The 19,553-nt window shown below is 43.5% G+C and overlaps 1 protein-coding gene across 10 annotated transcripts in view; it reads right to left on the reverse strand.

Moving 5' to 3' along the window:
* Positions 1–368: 368 nt before the first annotated feature.
* The window catches only part of PCNX1 (pecanex 1), a 244,693-nt gene continuing 225,508 nt past the window's right edge, over positions 369–19,553 (reverse strand). For all 10 annotated transcript variants that reach the window (XM_077464610.1, XM_077464612.1, XM_077464611.1 and 7 more), the window contains 2 exons: positions 8,568–8,708; positions 369–6,138 (listed from right to left, as the gene is read on the reverse strand). In XM_077464610.1, coding sequence (XP_077320736.1) covers positions 5,998–6,138; positions 8,568–8,708 — 282 coding nt within the window. In that variant the 3' untranslated portion in view covers positions 369–5,997. The remainder of the gene's footprint in view (positions 6,139–8,567; positions 8,709–19,553) is intronic.

Genomic DNA, 19,553 nt, shown 5'->3' on the forward strand with positions numbered 1-19,553 from the left:
ATATTCCTCCCACCCTGCAGTGGGGTATATTCAAACCGTTGCCCTCCCCTTTTTTAGTTACCATTTGCATCAGGACAGCAACAGAACGTGCAGGTAAGCAGACTGAGGTTTGCCTACAATTAAACCAGTTTGCTTCTCAGTTCTCTAGTCTTGATGTCAGGTTTCAGAGTCTAGGGGAAGATTTCTGATGGCGATGGAAGTGATTCAATCAATATCTACTTGAAAGACTTATTGAATCTCACCCTAAGAAAACAGACGTGCCTTGGAAGTTTTTTTTTTTTTTAACCATACACCCACCCCCACCCCCCCATTGTCAATCATATATTAAAGTATGACAGTAAAGAAACAAATATAAAACGCACAAAATGTTCTTTTTTTAAATTAAGTTATTTTGTAATCAATTGATAACATTCCAGAGTTGGGCATGGTACCCAACTTTCTAAACAGCACAAGAAACATATTGCAAAATCTCCAATACACACAGCTTTCCTGAGCTTCTATAACTAACCGAATACAAAAGGAAATTATGATTTAAATAAATATTTCCAGGATTTAAAAAAATGGAAAGTAAAGGCAATGTCAAAAAAGAACATTCATTAAAAAAACAGGCTGCTCTTGCAGGTATGGGCCATGTATTTTGTGGGGCAATAAAATAATAAAAAAAACACACATTGCTGTCAATACACATTGAAAAGGAAGAGAATCTTTGTAAACCAATCAGCTTACAAGGCTAGAAGGTACTCTTATGCCCTGACAACGCATGGAAATATCTAATAAACCCACATAGTAGACAGTACACAAGTAGAATTAAAAGTCACAGTTAGATTTACTGAAAACTTCCATTTCATATGTAGGAAATTGCAGGGAGGAAGAAATAGAAGAGGGAAAAGTCCAGATATGTTTGTGTAATGATAGGAACCAGCTATATAAAAGATTAAACGTAATTCATTCTTTCCTCACAAACAATTTGGGCCTAGTGATACAATTTACTTGTCTGTAAACACAGCAAGCTCCCCAAAGTCAACTTAGGGCACTTTACAGGTGCATTTGCCTCAGGGACTTGCAAAGCATAAATTAAAATGTAATTATACTGTGAATGACAGGCAAGCCACCATACAATATTTTGATGCTGGCAAATAACCTATCACCAACTATTTAAGTGCATTTTCATTTTGTTCAGTTTTGATTTAGAATGTAAAGCATACAAATATATACTGAAGGCAGATATATATTTGATAGGAGCAGTCACACATTAATAGTGTATCAAAAATTTGTTTTAAACTACTAAGACAGAGGCCCCAATATTCCTTGTGGGATTGATTTAAGTAAGGGGCCTAGGGAGAAAATGTCAAATGTGTATAGATCTAGATAGCAACAGAAAACAGACCTAAATACATGACCTACAGGACTCATTTACATCAAGAATTAATTTTCAGCAGCAAACATTTCATGCCTCAATGCATGAAAAATAGGTCCTGCATAAATGTATTTTGTACAACGCAGTACACCGCAATGTATAAAGCATTCCCATCTCTATATGTGCACTGTGGTGCAGTTAAGAATGAATGGCAACATACATACATTGCATTATCATGCGTTGTAGTAATGTGCATTACTGAATGTGCTGTGAACGAGTTATAGATTTATGAAGTATATCAAGCAGCTAATGGCTTAAAGAGAACCTGTCACAAAAATTACCTTATCCAATATTGTCTCCTAAAAGAAAGTATAATGGTGCTGAAAGTTGAAAAGGGTTATTAGGTCCCTCTTTGCACTTTTATGAAAAATATAGGTGTCAATCAACAGAGTGCTTCTATGACACAGTGATCAGAGCACTCTGGGCTAAGATGATAGTCCAGTATTATTGGAACTCTATAACAGATACTCCAAAAAAAAAATATTTAACAAGTGGGTCCTTCCTCTCATTCCGTGTTTCATGAAGAGAACTGCAGAGCAGGATATAAGAATACATATTCTTTATAAGCTGTAATGAACTGAATAAAGCTGGCCATATACTGATAAAAATTTGGCTGGATCAGCTATGACTGGCCAAATTTTGAACAGTGTAGCGCCTCCCCCCTATTGACTTCTGTTGAAGGGAAATGCTCAAAACTTTTTCTCAAATGGCTGCTGATCCGAATACTTTGTGGGGTGGGATTGCTTCATCCACCTCATTGTGTGGGTGAAAAATTTGTGTATATTCCATTTTTACACGTCTCATATTTAGCTGCCTAAATAAGCAAAACAGAAACACTACACAGTTATATATATGGACCTATGTATATATTTATTTGGATACAGGCACAATTTTAGTTAGTTTTTTTTTCAGGTATTTACCAAAACGTATTCAAGATATATTTATATATTGGATACAAGCTGAAAGTGCACACTCTGAGGTTTAATGAGGGTATGTACATCCAAATTGGAGGAAGGGTTTAGGAACCACAGCTTTTAAGAATAGCCATTCCACCTTTTTCAAGGGACCAAAAGTAATTGGACAATTGAATCAAAAGGGGTTTCATGGCCAGGTGTGGGCTACGCCTTCGTTATTTCTTCATCAATTAAAAAAGTAAAGGTTCTGGAGTTGATTCTAAGTGTGGTATTTGCATTTGGAACCTATTGCTGTGAACCTACATAATGCTTTCAAAGCAGCTGTCCATGCAAGTAAAACAGGCCACTGTAAGGCTTCAACATCTAAACAAATCCATCAGAGAGATAGCAGCAACAATAGGACAGTTTGGTACATTCTGGGGAAAGAAGTACTAGTGAGTTCAGCAACATAAAAAGGCCTGAACAGCCATGGAAGACAACCGTATTAGATGATCGCAGGATCCTCTCCATGGTAAAGAAAAGCCCATTCACAACATCCAGTGGACACTCTCCAGGAGGTGGGCATATGATTGTCAACGTCTACAATCAAGAAAAGACTTCAAAAGAGCAAATACAGAGGGTTCACCAGAAGGTGTAAACCATTCCTAAACCTGAAGAACAGAAAAGTCAGATTAGACTTTTCTGGAAAAAACATCTAAAAAAGCCAAACCAGTTCAGGAAAAGCATTTTTTGGATAGATGAAACGAAGTTTAATCTGTACTAGAATGACGGGAAGAAAAAAGTATGGAGAAGGCTTGGAACAGCTCATGATCCAAAGCACACGTCATCTGTAAAACATGGTGGAGGCAGTGTGATGGCATGGGCATGCTTGGCTTCCAGTGAAATTGGTGTATATTGATGATGTGACAGAAGACGGATGCAGCCGGATTAATTTTGTAGTGTTTAGAGATCTATTGTCAGCCCAGATTCATCCAAATGCAGCAAAGTTGATTGGACGGCGCTTCACAGTAGATGGATAATGATCCAAAGCACACTGCAAAAGCAACCCAGGAGCTTTTGAAGGAAAAGAAGTGGAATATTCTGCAATGGCTGAGTCAATCACCTGATCTCAACCTGATTGAGCATGCATTTCACTTGCTGAAGGCAAAACTAAAAGGCAGAAAGAGACAAAGAACTGAAGACAGCTGCAGTTCGAGCCTGGCAAAGCATCATAAAAGAATGAACCCAGTCTTTGGTAATGTCCATGGGGTTCCAGACTTCAGGCAGTCATTGCCAGTAAAGGATTCTCAACAAAATCTTAAAAATGAAAATGTATACTTATATTTATTTGTCCAATTACATTTGGGCCCCTGAAAATGGGAGGACGGTAAAAACAAATTGTTGCCGTTCCTAAAATTTGTACTTGATATTCAAGTTCAACCCCTTGAATTAAAGCTGAATGTCTGCAATTTAAATTCATTTGGATTGCTTCATCTTAATTTTTTCTGGTGGCATACAGAGGCAAAAGTATGAAAATTGTGCCTGTGTGCAAAAATATATGGACCTAACTGTATATATAATTTAAAGTAAGAAGAGTAGTGTAATCTAATATTGCTGTCCTAAAAATATGTTTTCTTCCTGTGTCACGCAGAGCTCTGGCTTTAAGGGTTCTTGCTCAAAGTACTGACTTCCAGTTTAAAAACAGAGGAATGACCTGTATAGCACATGCATGTATTTGCATGCATAAACACATATATTCATGTGAAAAATTCTTCTAGATTTTTTGGCAAGGTGGTGGGATGTAGGCTTTTGAAAAGTATTTTTTTTAACTTCTCTATACAACACAGCACAGTCAATGGTAGACTGTTTATCCCCATGATTACAAATTACGATTGCCTGGGCTTGTACCCTTATTTGTGCCCAAATCATCCCTCATAAATACCATCTTTCCTCTGTCGACTGCCAGTGCCCCAATAGTTTGCTGAATGGTGTGAATAGTGCCAGAGTCCCTAGGTTGTAGAAAAAGGCAAGACCTGCTCACTGAGTGTGGAGAGGTTTTTGGGTCACACTGAAGATATGGACACAATTACAGGTTCTTGCCCATCTTGTAGAGCCTGCTCCCAAATGTTCTCACTAGTTAAGATATGTCAATGTGATATGTGACAAACAGAATAGAGAGAGTAGATACAGCGCTGACAAACACTTCGAATTAAAAAACATCCCAGTCCACTCCACCTATAAATCAAACATACTAAAATTTTAAGCATATGTAGACTGGATTAAGACTTTCCAAAAAGGTGTGTGTTACAGTTATGTTTACTGATGTAGCTGCTAAACTATAGCAGAGGGGTATTTTGGTTTAGGTAAGTGCAGAATAACTAATTTGGTTTTTGAATGTTATGTGTTGACAGGTTCACTTTAAGAAAAAAGTGCTTTATTTTTCTATTTACAATTTAAAATTAATGCCCCATTCACACCAGCATGGTTTCCCAGTGGTGCATTAAACTTATGAATGTTACCGTAAGCCCTTTCATTTGAATAGCCTTCCTAATGCACCACAATGGACCAGAAATTGTTCATGCAGCATTTTCAGCCATGCAATGTGCAACTAGGAGCACACATGTCCTGGGGTGGCATTTAAAATGAATGGCACCGCAGCATAGCAACATGTGCATTATAGCACTGGTGTGAAGCGGGCCTAAGTTAGTTTGGGAGAAAGGTGGCCAGGTCAATGGGTGCATAAATTATTACTTGAAGCTCTGCTGAGAAGTATCACTTCACCTACCAGCCAAAGATATAAATGGGTGGCTGGCCTTACTGCGGAGGGCCAAGTTTTCTGCAAACATATTTATACACTTACATAAAAGTGTCTTACCACAACACATTACATGTTACCTTGCGGGGGGGGGGGGGGTCGGGTGGAAATATCAATTTGAGCAATTCAAAAGGTTGTCAGGTTCTTGTTTGGGGAATACTACATATTTTCTGTTCTGCACACTGAATGCATGGCTTCAGTATAGAGTATAGACCAATGGCACAGCCTTTTTTCTTCATAAAATCACTTTAATTTACCATACTTGTCTTTGTATATTTATATCTATATATATATATTTATAAATAAAACACTCTGACCAATATCAGTTTTTTCTTAGTGCATTGTTGTAGGAAAATGAATGCTTTAGTGCAGTTTCCTCAATAAAAAGGACTTTGCCACAGTAAAAAGAAAAGGAAAATAAGATGTAGTCTTCTGCGGTGTACAAAACATTTTACAGTTTGCAGATAAACAGATCTCTATGCAGTTGGGAGAAAAATTACCGTAAAAGGATAAAAAAAAAAAATACAAAAAAATAAAATAAAATAAACACAACATGCTACAACATGAGACATGGCGATTTTTTTTGGCAAATAAATTAGAAAAATATGAAGATCATATTCTGAATGGTGAAATACAATATTTTTCTGACTTAAAGCATATGAAATGCATAGCATTTTGTTTTTACATTTAAGATAATGGTCTTATAACTTTCTGGTTTTATATTTTTATGCAGGTGAACATCCACGGATGCTTAAAACAAACGCAGAAAAATAAATGTACATATCTGGGCTACATCGGAGCCCTTAAAAGTCCCAAATAGAGTGAAAGTTCTCTCCTTTCTGTAAGCTTGAAAAGATGACTGAAAGGCAGGCTTATACTTCGGCCCCAAGCTCAAGCACCCCAGTCTCAATCACAGCCACATATTTGTCCTCAATCTTAATCAGTAGGATTGTTTTGTCAATATGGGACCTATTACAAGGGTCTCTGCTGCAAGGCACCCAGCGGTGAATTACCTGTAGAAACCAATACAAGAAAACAGAAAAAGAAAGAAGGGAACAAGATCAAAGCGAAAAGCTGGCATTAGGAATCTGACATGTTAAGTCACTTGCATGTTACTTGGTCCTTTTGACAAAAGAAGTTAAAGTAGACACAGGTTCTAAATCAGAAATTTAAATGGGCCTGTCGTGCATCATTGAAAAACCTTTAATTAAAATAAAAAATCACTGGTGACAGATTTGAGCTTGGAGCTTGCAGTTCTTGTTCTGTGGTTTACATTAAGAGAACCTTTTTTGACTGAATGGACGGGTGGAATGTAAGTTCAGGTTTCAGATCCTGTGCTAAGGGGCCCAAGCTATTCAGAGGGTGCGTGTGCGAGAACTCTCATTTTTATCTTGATTTTTGGTATCTAAAACTAATACTAAATGCATGCAGTATGCTGAAAGATAAAATGCTTCTACATTTATCTACTTTAACTGTCACTATATCAAGCTTGTATTGCAGTCTATGATCCTGTTGGAGAGATTGCACCTAAATTAATATCCCTTTGATGACAGGACGGGAGCACTGTTCACTGAGACAGGATAACAGCGTAATAAGCAAACAGAGGTTCTAACCCCTCCCTATTTTACAGAGAAAATGTTTTAATGGGAGTATGGGCTTTAATGTGAAGGTTATTTAAGTCACTGCTGATATGAATAGGCCCATTTATAACATAATAAATTGAAGATCCAGTAGTTAGAGTGAAATACTTTAACAAAAAATGTAGCTGGAAATAGACTTTAAGGCTAACTTGAGAACTACTAGACTGTGAGCTCTAACAAGCAGGGCCCTCTGATCCCTCCTGTAATGAATTGTATTTTAACTGTACCATTTGTGCCCGTTTTAAAGCGCTGCGCAAACTGCTGGTGCTATATGAACCCTGTATAACTACTACTACTAAAGTGGAGTGGTAAGAAATAACCCTGGCTTACCAATAATTACGCTGGTGAAACAGACTACTGATTGGTTATATAATGTGTTACTGATCACCCTATCATCATGTTATGAAAAGAAGCCATCAGTATTTCCACTGTTTTTATAGTAAAGGAATTTTTAAAAGCACATATTACATTGCTGTCATCCATATCCTTTCTTCATGATTTGGTTAGTCACTGTCCTGAAATCAGCAAGTTCTTATCAGGCCATCAGCATGACAACCCTGGAGATTGCAATTCAAAAACAAGTCAACTGTAGCAATGGGTCTTTTCTGACAGGCTCCCTTTATATAAGCATTAGGCCCCTTTCAGGCGGGGCTGTCCATTTTGACGGTCTCCGCTTGATCAGTGGTGATCAATCCCTTGATCTCCACTGAGCAGGCAGATGACAGGTCCGTCTCCACTTACTGTGTGGAGACATATTTCTCAGAGCCCCGCTGTCCTCTATGGCAGATCGGATGAAAATGGATCCACCTGTTTTCATCTGATCCATCAGACAGATGGAAAATAGGGTTTCTATCCGTCTGGATTTGGCAGAACTGATCGGATAGCGGACATGTCACAGCTGACATCCGTCGCTCCATAGAGGTGGATGGAGTGTCCGATCAGGTCCACCTGAAAAATGACAGACCTGATCGGACACATGTGTGAAAGAGGCCTTAGTGTCTCAGTATGATGTGTGTAGGTGACAGGTTAATTTTAAGAAAGCCACTTGGGGGAGGAGGGGCGAACATGCTGTGAAAGAAATGCTTAGAGGAGAGAAGCAAGTTGTAGATGACAGGCTTAAAACCATGATTGCAAGGCAGATTGCATTAGCAGCTTTAGAACATATACATTGCCTTTACTTTCTTTGCCAGCTCAAAACTTTCAAATTAAAATAAAGTAAATAAAAAAATGATATTTTTTATTTGACAAATTGGATTAAATAGATAAGTTGGAAAGTATGTGACATCGGCCACGCACACTAATCGTGTTCAGGTTCCATCTTCCTGTGTCTATTCCATGTAGAGGATTGGGTGAAATATTCCAAAGGGAGATCACCGTTAGCATTGCTTATACCAATGCTTAGTAGGAAAAAAAAAAAAAAAAAACACAGTCTTATTTTATATGTGTTGGAAAATTATGAAAGTGTGCTGTGGCTGGAAAAGTCCACAACATCTGATGTAAATTATGACCGAAAGCTTTATTTACAATACTCCCTGTTTATTAAAGCAGCAGTGCAACAATGTGTCCCACCCGAAACATCGAGTGATCCTTGAACTTCCCACCCATAATATATGGAACAGTATTTAACTCTCATGAGCAAAATTTTCCACCTTTAGCTATATTATAACAAAAAAAAAAAAAAAATGTATTAACTTAAAATGTCCTCAAAGCTCCGTTTTCATTTCATCAGCTATACAACTGAGCCTAAAAGGATAAAAAATATTTCTCCTTTGGAGACATTAATAGTAACCTGCGAAACCTACATGGCCTTCCATGCCTTCCTGAGGGCTCCAGTCCTTCCAGCTATTTTTTCCGGCTTTTAGCCGCACCAGCTCGTCAGGCCACTGCAGTTCTTTCCTTTTGGACATATTGACGCCTTCAAGCACCTGGCTTGGATCCACAATCTAAGGAGAGCAAAAGTGTGTCATTATTTAATAGCTACGATGAGCATAAGTCCTAAAAGAGAAAATGTTTACACATCCTAACCACTTCACCAAACAAATGCAAATTTAAAAAGAGAACTATAGCCAAAACTTTTTTGGCTATCCTCCTATGGATCACATGAGTGCAGTTCGCGCTGCACTCCTATGACCCTTTTCAACTGACAGCAGGCTGAAGCCCGCTGTCACTGGCATAACATAGCTGGTATATGCTCTGAAAATATCCCAACCACATTCAGATGCCTGGACCAGCAGTGATCCGCTCAGAGCTTGAGCCAGGCGCTCCCACCCCATTCACAGCCCAGCGCTCCAGTGAGCACTGGAGGGGAAAGTAGAGAGTCAAGGACTGACAGTTACTAGCTCTCGGCAGCCTGAAGATTGAGAATGGAGCGAGCAGTGGTATTTGATTGCTTAGTTCTTGCTCTTGCAGGGGACAGCTGAAGCTAGGATCAGTGCTGCATCTAAAATAGGTATGACTTTTTTTATCTTTATTTTCTTTAAGCCTTACCTCTTTTATATCAGTAAATTGCAACTTTTTAAAAGGAATTTCCAGCTGGCTGATCACTTAAAGCTCAACTGGATAATATACTTAGGCAGGAATAATAGAATTTTGTACTCACGGTAAACATTTTTTAGGGTCCACAGATAGTCTTAGCTTTGAGTTATGTTGCTGCCTACAGGTAAATTGGACAAAAAACCCCCAAAAAAACAACTCTTGGCCAAACAAGGATACCCTTCCTACTACCAGCCTACTTCAGTTTTGTGACAAAGCAGTACTGAAAGCTTCATCAAACACGGGATTGATACTCATGTACTTAAATGGACTGCAACCAGAAAAAAGATTTTATGGGAAGTCTCGCACCCGGAACAAAATAGGAGGAGTCGGTCTCAGTGATGCTCAGCCATTCATAGGCAGCTTTGTATTCTATGAATGAGGCGAAGTGAGCAGAAAATGTCAATCTCTATGATCAGAGAAAGCTTTGTATTCATTCACAGAATACAAAGCTGCTTATGAATGGCTGAGCATCACTGAGAGTGACGACTCCTATTTTGTTCCGGGTGCGAGACTTCCCAGCACTTGTAGGATGTTTAAAAAAAAAAAAAAAAGTCCTGCAAGCAGCATCTATGGGGTGCTTTAGAAGCTGTGTATATGCCGAACCTAAAGCGCACCTGCCCGTTTAAATTAATGGGCAGCGCCGCCGCACCAGCTGCAAAGAGCTTTGGCAGTGGCGCTACACGGGCGTTATTATCCCTTTCATCAGCTGCTAGCAGGGGTTAAGAGCACCCCGCTATCTTCCAAAAAATGCTGCTAAAAATCGCGGCACTTTCCCGCCGATGCCCCCACTGCCTCAGTGTGAAAGTGCACTCAGTGAAGGAAATATTAAAAGTGACAGGAAACATGGAAATCAGCTTTAAGTAAAAATGAAGGATTTGGCCTCAAAACCACCTTTTCCTTGTGTAAAACAAGGAAAGGCTCTTTTTCAAGAGATAACTGCTAACTTAGAAGCATGCCTAAAAGACATGATGGAGATCAAGAAGGCAACCTTAAGGTTAAGGTCTTCCAACAAAATGTATCCAATTGGTTCAATAAAGGGTCTCAATAGCAGAGAACACAAGATTGAGATTCCCAAGGTGATACAGGAAGTATCCCCATAGAGGAGTCCTCATAAGGAATGGCGAAGAAAAAAAAAAAAGAAGGATGGATAAAAGGCAGATGCCTGTCCCTCTAGGCCCGAAATATGAGAGAAAGTATTTCCTATGGTGAAGTCTTCTGTGCTTCATTATGCAAAGGCAGCCTTACATGTGTGATGGTAAATTTTAATGGAGTTGGATTTCCTTGCTGAGTTAGAGTTAGGCTACTTTCCCACTGGGGCGTTGCGGGCGCTGGTGGTAAAGCGACGCTATATTTAGCGGCACTTCACTGTCGTTTTAGTGGCGCTGCTCGGCAGTTTTAATCCCTACTAGCGGCCGAAAAATGGTTAAAACCACCCGGAATTGCAGACGGGTTTGCAGCGCTGCCCCACTGTTTCCTATGGGAAGGGGCACTTTAGGAGCAGTAAATACACTGCGCTACAAAGCGCCCCAGTGTGAAAGGGGCCTTACCCTCTATCCTACAGGACTTGGATTTCAACAGACATGCCATTATATCCTATGACTGAAAAGCAGAATGAAACATGGGGCTTTGGGTTAGTAAGCCTGGTCTGTGTGTAAGAGGCCAAGGCTCTTCTACCAGAAGCCCGAATATGTCTGTGTACCATGTTCTTCTGGGCTAATTTGGTGCAACAAAATTCCCCCGGATGCGTTCCTCCTCTATCTTGCGCAGCAGTCAAAGGAATCTTCATCAAAGGGAAGGCATATTAAAGTTGGGATTGAGTATAAGGAATAACCAGAGCATCTACTGTGAAGGCTAGAGGATCCATGGATTCGCCATGATCTGGTGTAGCTTGTTTTTGGAGGCCAGGATGTCAACATCCGTTTTTCCCCACCTTTGCTAGAGATTTTGAAAGCCCTCTAGACTTGTTTCTTTTAGGGCTGCTAGGCTTCTGGTGCCCCCTTGATTTATGTTGGCCACTGCCTGGCATTGTCTATTTGTACTCTGACTGGGTGATCTGGTCAAAAGGAAGTCAAATGTTGTTGACAGCCTGCAAACTCATTTCCAGAATGTTCATGGGTAGGGTTGACTCCTGTGGGGATTATGTCCCCTAAACAGTCAGGGAGTTGTTAACTGTGCCCAGCTTGTAAGACACACATCTGTTATGACCACATTCCACATCTAGTAAAAATGTTCCCAAGTCCAGGGCGGGACTGGAGACTCAGCATGCCAGGGAGATTTTTGCTTGATTAAACAAACTTTAGGTGAACCAAAGTTTGGATCTGCTTGTTTCTTGTCTTGAGGGTGTTGGATTGAAGAGGTCTAGAGTTAAACTGGATAAAGGGAACTGCCTTGAAGTAGGTCATCAAGCCCAGAAACCTCTTGCTGAAATTAGGGGTTTGTAACTTAAGGTTTGGACCCCATAGGGAGACAAACTTCACCTGGGGGAGAAAGACTCTGGCCTGGGCTGGGCCCAAAATTAAACCCAGGCTGATTATGCAGTTTGAAGGAATTGGTCCTTTGGACATTGGCTGACAAGGTCTGCCATGGTGGGTATAGCATTAAAAGGGTTTTCAACACAATAACACAAGGCCACAGGAAAGCGCTCTAACTGCTGGAGCAGATTCATCAGAATGGGGTTTCAAACCATAGATTTTGAACAGAGTCTATCAGACGGTCATGGTGGCAAACAGTTTGCACAGCAGTGCCCACCAGGGCAAACAAAGCTTTGAAAAGGGCTTACAAACTGTAGTCTACATGGTATTTCAACATTGCAACATCCTCAACAGGAACAGTCATGGTTTTATTAAGACAGGAAATGGCAAAGTCCAAAATGAGTGCAGTCCACTTCTTCAAGAACCCCTCCTAAATAGAATATTGCTCAGAAAAATGCTTAAGAAATGAAAGTTTCAAGGGGATGGCAATCATAAAACAGGCTGTAAAAGTGAGTGTACAGGAAAAGTCTATGTGGATTTGGGCATTTTGAGAGAACCCAAACTAAACCTTTGTTCATATTATAGACACGCGAGTACTGGGTCAACCATGACCGAAAAGGTACCCTTCAGTTTCAGAAAAATTTCCTTATAGAGCCAGATTAAGATCAGTTAGGCCTTGGGATGAGGATAGGTTAGTCTTAAGTCTCTAAACGGTTTCCCCATAAGTAAAGACACTGAGCTAGCAAATTCCTCCCTGTGAGAAGGAGGGAGGCCCTGAAGGAACAGAAGTGGCCTCAGAGGCAGACCGCAATTCCAGATGCTGTATTGTTAGTACAGACTTTGGAGGGGTATTACAGATGCTCCCAGAAGTGTTAGCAGGATGAGAGCCGGCAGTGCCTGCCAAACCAGCTCCTTTGCATCTATGATGGCCATATGAAGGAGAAAACACCAGGGTTACTCACGACCCAAAGTGCAGAGTAGGGTAGTGCGTCTGTAGTGATCAGTCACTTGGAGGTAGAGATGCCCAGGGATCATTAGGAGTCTCCTGTGAGGCACCTGACAGACAAGCAGGCTGCAAAGCTAGCCAGCCTGTGGAGGACAGAAGGAATTTCCAAAATGGCACATGCATCCACAGGACAAGGGATTGGTAAGGAGACTGTGCAGTTACCAGATTTAAATGAGATGCCAAACTGCTCCCCTCCTCTGGCTGTGACAGAGTTTTAGTCAGTGCTCCCTAGGCAGCCCCAAAGGGACTGGAGCACCAATGTACCTTGACATCTGTTTAGGACAGCGTACCACATGCAGTGTTGGAGGCCCAGGACCCCATGGGAACCACCACTGAATTAAAGAGGCAAGCCCCAAACAAATCACCCATTTGCTTGGCCCACCCACTAAGAGGTCTTCAGCGACAGGGCTCCATCAGCAGATGGACCACGACTCTGGACCTGTAAAAATACCCCATGACAAACTTAATGGGTGCGGCTCTATGTACCAAGGTGAGCTTCTCACACAGGATTCAATGCCTGAAGCAACTTTACAGGCCAGATCTGGGTATAGGCCCTGGGGCTCAGTGAAGAAATGGTGATCCATAAAGATGTAAAAAAAAAAAAATGGGGAACCAAAAGTGGCTATGTGCAGCTAGAAATCTAAAGCAAAGTCTTGAGCAAAAGAATTTAAGTTCTCTCAGTAGAGAGAACACCATCCATCACCTAATTACACCAGCAAAAAAACTCAAGGTGTCCAATCATCTGAAGGTAGCTGCATAAACCACTGGGTCCAGAATACCATTCTGTGATGTACGATTAAGAAATAGGCTAGTCTTTTAAGGCAGAGCTTTAGAAAAATAAGTTTATCCTTCTAGGACTTAAAGTGGTTGTTAAGCTACTAACTGATCACTATATCATCCCCTTTGTGACATAAAAAGTGGTGTCCTAGTGCCTGTGCTAATAAATAAAAGATTTCTACCTGCTTTAACAATGTCTTCCAGCAATCACATGACTCCAGGCTCTCTGCTCTGCTCGTCGGACATCTCCATGAATGAATGAAATACTTGTATAGCGCACAATGCGAACTGAATCGCTTCTAGCGGGCGGGCCCGAGATTCTCCTGCTGACGTAAGCCAGGGAGGAGAGGAGCAGAGAGCCTGGAGGCATGTGATTGCTGAAAGACACTGCTAAAGCTGAAAATCTGCTTTTAATTTTGTTTTTTATATAAATCACAGGCACTAAGACACCGCTTTTTATCCGATAGAGTCGATGATATAACGATCATTTCATTTTGAATCACTGGAGAGAGGAGCAGAGCAGCGCTAGTAAGAGCTGACAGGCAGAGAGGGGAGGGTGAGGATGACAGAAGGAGACACAGGGAAAGCTGCAGATAGCAGCATATGACAAAGGCATGTACTCTGACCACGGTGTCAGAGCTCAGTATCCCTGATAGATCGTGGTCAGTCTACAGAGGGTAGGGTAGAAACTGGCAGGATCAGCCAGGTATTTCAGGTGATACAAGGGGCCAAAATACACAGAACAAGCACTGCTGTTATTCATGCTTTAAGGGAACAGGATCCATTATTTTTTTGGGATTAACAAACGCTTTAAGCAAAACTGAGGCATCCTGGCATTAGTTGTCCTGGGCTGTCCTGCAATTTTTAGTTTTTCAATGTCAAATCCTCACGTAGGCAGAGAAAGACTTCTCAATTAATCTAAACCTTAAATGGTTGAGAACGTAACTTCTTTTTAAAATACATTCCATTTATTAGGGTTTGAGCACCAGAGCCAATAGGCTATAGGTAAGACCTCTGATCTTTGTAAGAGCAACAGTCAGACACACCCCTTGCTGAGTCACAGCTTTTGTTGCTTGGAGTGCTGCAGTTATGACCAAGCAAGTGGAGGGTTGGATTGTAGCAGACAGCTACTCTTACAAAGAGCGGACTCTACTTCTGCCGGGAGATGGGTTTACAATGGCACTGGACCTTAACTAAAAGTCTATTTGGGCGACATCAAAAATTTCCTTTTGGGATTAATAAAGAATTCTGAAAAGTTGTTTATTCATGCACTAATCTAAATAGGTTTTAGTGTAAGGGAAAATTGGTTTTAAAGTGGAAGTTCAACCAAACCCTAACATCCACCCCCATTCTGTGTCTATTCTATCTACCCTGTCAAAGGAAAGGTTAGCCAACAATGGATGCCCGAAAGTGAGCCTATGGGTGACGTCATCGCCCAGGCTCTGCAGAAGTTGTCGGCAATCTCTCCTCTTCCCTGAAGCCAGTGCTGAAAAAATGGATCATGTGACTGAAGCATCCTCAACATAGGTAAGAATACAGATCTCCTTTACAGGGTAGATAAAATAGGCTTAGAATGGAGGTGTGAGTAGATTTTAGTAATTTGTGTCTGGCTGAACGTCCACTTTAAAGCGTTTGTAAACCCAACATTTTATATTCCCGATATGTGCTTCTGTACCGTATGAAAAAGTAACCTGCTTTGTATTGCTTCCTTTGTATGAAATCCCTGGTGTTCCTGCCAGTCCCTCTGCTTTCCTATTAAAAAATGACCACACTAAGCAGGAGCGCAGATTGGTCAGTTCTCTAGCTGTGCTGGGAACTTACCCTGCTCTCCTCCAATGATCAGACTTCTCCTAACACACACCCCTGCACAGCCTTTCAAATGGGAAGCGCATCGTGCTGTTGCGCTTCCGCGCAGGATCCTGGATATGGAAAATGAGCGCGGATGCCATCCTTTTTCCTCACACATGGAAATGTAGGCCTTCCAGGTACGACGGTATATCTTCAGAGAAGAATATTTCCGTACCCGCAACATAGTTGGAATCACTGAGTCTGACAGACCTCAGTTCCTCAACACCTGGCTCTCAATAGCCATGCCGTTAAAGCCAGTGATGGTAAAGCAGGATGGAGAATTGGACCTTGAGATAGGAGGTCCTCTCGCAACAGCAGTTGCGTCTGCCACCAGACGCACCAGGTCTGCGTACCAAGGACGCCGAGGCCAATCCGGGGCAACTAGTATTAGTGGGATCCCCTTGGTTTCCACTCTGCGAAGCAGACGTGGCAACAGTTTCAGTGGAGGAAAGGCGTAAATTTAGCTGGTGCTGATCCCATGAGGCCACCAGCGCATCCGACGCGTCTGTCCACGGATCTCTCGTCCTGGACACGAATCTTGGCACCTTCCGATTAAGAAGGGAGGCCAGTAGATCCACATCTGGTGTGCCCCACTTCAGGCACAGCAGCCTGAACGTCTCCGGATGCAATGCCCATACTCCTGGGTCCAGCATCTGGCTGCCAGTTCTCCACTCCCAGGATGTAAATGGCCGACAGGGCCAGTACGTGCCGCTCTGCCCACCGAAGTATGTGAGCGACCTCCCGTGCAGTGGATGAGCTTCTTGTTCCCCCTTGGCGATTTACATACGCCACAGCCACGGCGTTGTCCGACTGAATCCTGATCGGACGCCCTTGAAGACTCATCGACCATGTGTGGAGACACAGCCTGATCGCTCTCAATTCAAGCAGATTGATTGGCAACACGGATTCTTCCGTCGACCAGAGGCCCTGAGCCGACTGAACCCCCATCACTCCAACCCAGCCGGATAGACTGCCGTCCGTAGCGATCACCATCCATTTTAGAAGAAGGAACGATTTTCCGGACAATCCCCGGGGACCTCAACCACCAGATCAGATCAGAGAGTCTCTGACTGACTGGCTTACCTGGATCTGTCGATCCAGGGACAACTGAGATTTGTCCCATTTTGTCAAAATCTCCTGCTGCAGGACTCTGGTGTGGAACTGGGCATAAGGTACTGCCTCGAAGGCTGCTACCATAAGTCCCAGTACTTGCATGCAAAACCGGAGCAATGACAACTTGCGGTTGATCACTAGTTTGACCGCACATCTGAGAGTCTAATTTGAAGGGAGAAAAACTCTCGCTTCCCTGGAGTCCAAAAGCAAGCCTAGGTACTCCAGATACTGGGTCGGCACAATCACCAACGTCTTTAGGTTCAACAGCCACCCAAATTCTTGCAGGGTCTGCATGGTGATCTCCACATCCTCCACTAATTCTGAGGCGGAAGATGCCCTCAGGAGGAGATAGTCTAGGTAGTCCACGATCGCGAGCCCAAAGAGCCGGTCGCCAAGGAAGGGAAGATCTGTCAGGGCTTTTTTGGATGCCTGGTCAGCAGACCAGCATTTTAGCCAAATCTGGCGCCTCAGCACCAAAGCTGACACTGAAGCCCTGGATAACAGAGGGAGAGTATCCAGAGCCGCGTCCCAGACATACTTAAGGCCTTGCACAAGTTGGTCTGCTAGTTCCACGCAGGCAGGGGAAGCCTGTTGCTCTCCCAATTTGAGGTGCAAAAGTTTTGCCCACTCAGTCAGTGCGGATGCTAGTACAGGTCGCATGGCTGACCCCACAACCGTAAACAAGGAACGAGCCACCGCCTTAGCCTTCCTGTCCGTGGGATCCTTGAATGCAGGAGTATCCTCAAGCGGGATCGTGGTTACGTTATTTAACCTGGATACTGGGGGGTCCACGACCGGCGGAGCCGATCATTTCTTGAGAAGGTTGTCCTCAAAAGGGTAAACGCACCACCATGTATTTGGGGACTGAAAAGGTCAGTTGCCGGGGACCCCATTCCTTGTAAATGAACTTGTCAAAATAGGTCAGATACGGGAACACCTTAGGCGAACGTGCTGGCTTGTGGGACCCAAAGGGGACCGGTACATCAGCAGATGGATCTGCTGGCTCCTGAATCTTCAGGGTATCACACACAGCTGTGATAAGTGCTCCAACAAGCGCTTTGTCGCGCACGGACCCGGACCCATCCTCACTGTCCTGGTCAGCGTCATCTGACAAGATAGAGCAGGGGTCACCGGCCTCAGCAGGACCAGAGTCTGCGTCAGAGCACTCCCCAAAGGACGGGGGGGGGGGGGGGGCAGGGGTCACTTTTTAGCACCTTTCTTGCCACGCACCGCCTCTATATTGGCAACGAACAAATTGAGGACTGCCGTCAGGGTGTCCATGGGAACCGCGCAGTCCGCAGGCGACCCGGTTGCAATTGCCCGGATTTCAGGGGAAGAAACACCAGTTTATGAAGCCATGCTGACCCTACCCTGTATGCCACCCGAAGGGGACTTAGGACAGTGACAGTCCCACCCTCCTTGCTGCCACTGACTGTGGGGTTCTAACCTACCGGACTCACCACCCTGAGGGGTTCGGCTCTGTATACAGCAGTGCCTGTAGACCCCTAGCGCTCCCCAGATGCAGAGGGACCAAAGCTGTGTTGGTGGCAGTCCGTCAGAGCGATTGGTGAACAGCGCGGAACCCCTCAGGGCGGTGAACGATTACTGAGCGATCTGAAAAACGTGTCCAGATTACATAGAAAGATTTCCAGCGCTCTGTGATGACAAAATAGGAAGCTGAGGGCACAGGAAGCTGCTGCTAGAGCACAAAAAAGGTGGTCAGTCTTCAAGAAAATGGCCACCAGTGTTCTGAATAGGGAATCACAAGGAAAGTGGCCGCTTGAAGTCCAGAAGCATGCTGTCCCTTGCCCACACTGAAAATGCAACCAGCCAGCGCCATGAGAGGCAGAAAGAAACATGTGGCAAATAGCGCTGCACCGACACAGGGGCAACCTCGCAGACACCTCCCGAGATTAAGCACACAGGACCCAGGCACCCCAGTACAGCCAGAACCCAGATGAGAGCCCAGGAGCACACACACACCGCTCAGTATCCATGCACAGCCCCCCCCCCCTGTGAGGGGGGGGGGGGTGAGGGGAGTTAGGGATAGGGGAGAGAAGAGAGGGGGGGTGAGGGGGCCCCCGAATCGACCTCCCAGGGAATGCCCAGCTGCTCAACCCTGCCGAGACAGGGAGAGCTTTACTTACCAGTCCTGAAGAGCTGGGAGACATTCCATTGTAGCCAACTCCTGATCAGTACAGGGAAGGTTACTGGCCCGGCATACTGTGACGTAGACATCAGTAGCCCGGTCATATGTATGCCCCGGAGCATAAAAGCTCACGACCACCTCTGGAGCTGAGGTATGTCGTGGCCTGCCGAGAGGTAGCTGCGACCTGCACACGCTTGATGGCCGGACTGGGGAGAGTACAAGGATAAGTGAACCAGCCTGTCACCCAGCCAGCTGTTGATAGAAGATCACAGGATCATTCATCTTGTGCAAAAAGCCAAGCTTCTGCATCAAAAAAACACGGACCTATGGGCCCGCAGGGTTCCCAAGTCTATCTCCTTCACTAGGCAAAATAAAACTAAGGCTGCTAGGGCAGAGTGTGGGGATTGTAGCCTAAGGGACCGCCCCTGGGCGGGACTAAAGTTCTAAAATATTTTATTACTACTTTGCCTAGTAATCTCCAGTAATAGGGCTAACAATCCATTTTGTTACAGAGAGGAGCTGTGTCGGTCGGTGAATATAAGAGAAAATATGAATGCAATCTATACACTGGGGGGTGGGGAGAACCTCTGGAGGAATCTAGGATGGGAAAGGACCTGGGTGTCCTAGTATATGATAGGCTCAGCAATGGCATGCAATGCTAAGCTACTGCTAAGCAAACAGAATACTGGCAGAAAAAGGGGATCGACTCCAGAGATAAAAAGATAATTCTCCCATTCTCCCACTCTACAAGACTCTGGTCTTGCCGCACCTGGCGTATGCTGTCCAGGTCTGGGCACCATTCCTCAGGAAGGATGTACTGGAAATGGAGGGAGTACAAAGGGCGGCAACTAAGCTAATAAAGGAGGATATTAGTTATCAGGAAAGGTTG

This window comes from Lithobates pipiens, unplaced genomic scaffold (assembly GCF_037356315.1).
Source record: "Lithobates pipiens isolate NorthernLeopardFrog02 unplaced genomic scaffold, aLitPip1_a1.2 Scaffold_30, whole genome shotgun sequence".
Classification (NCBI taxonomy): Eukaryota; Metazoa; Chordata; class Amphibia; order Anura; family Ranidae; genus Lithobates; species Lithobates pipiens.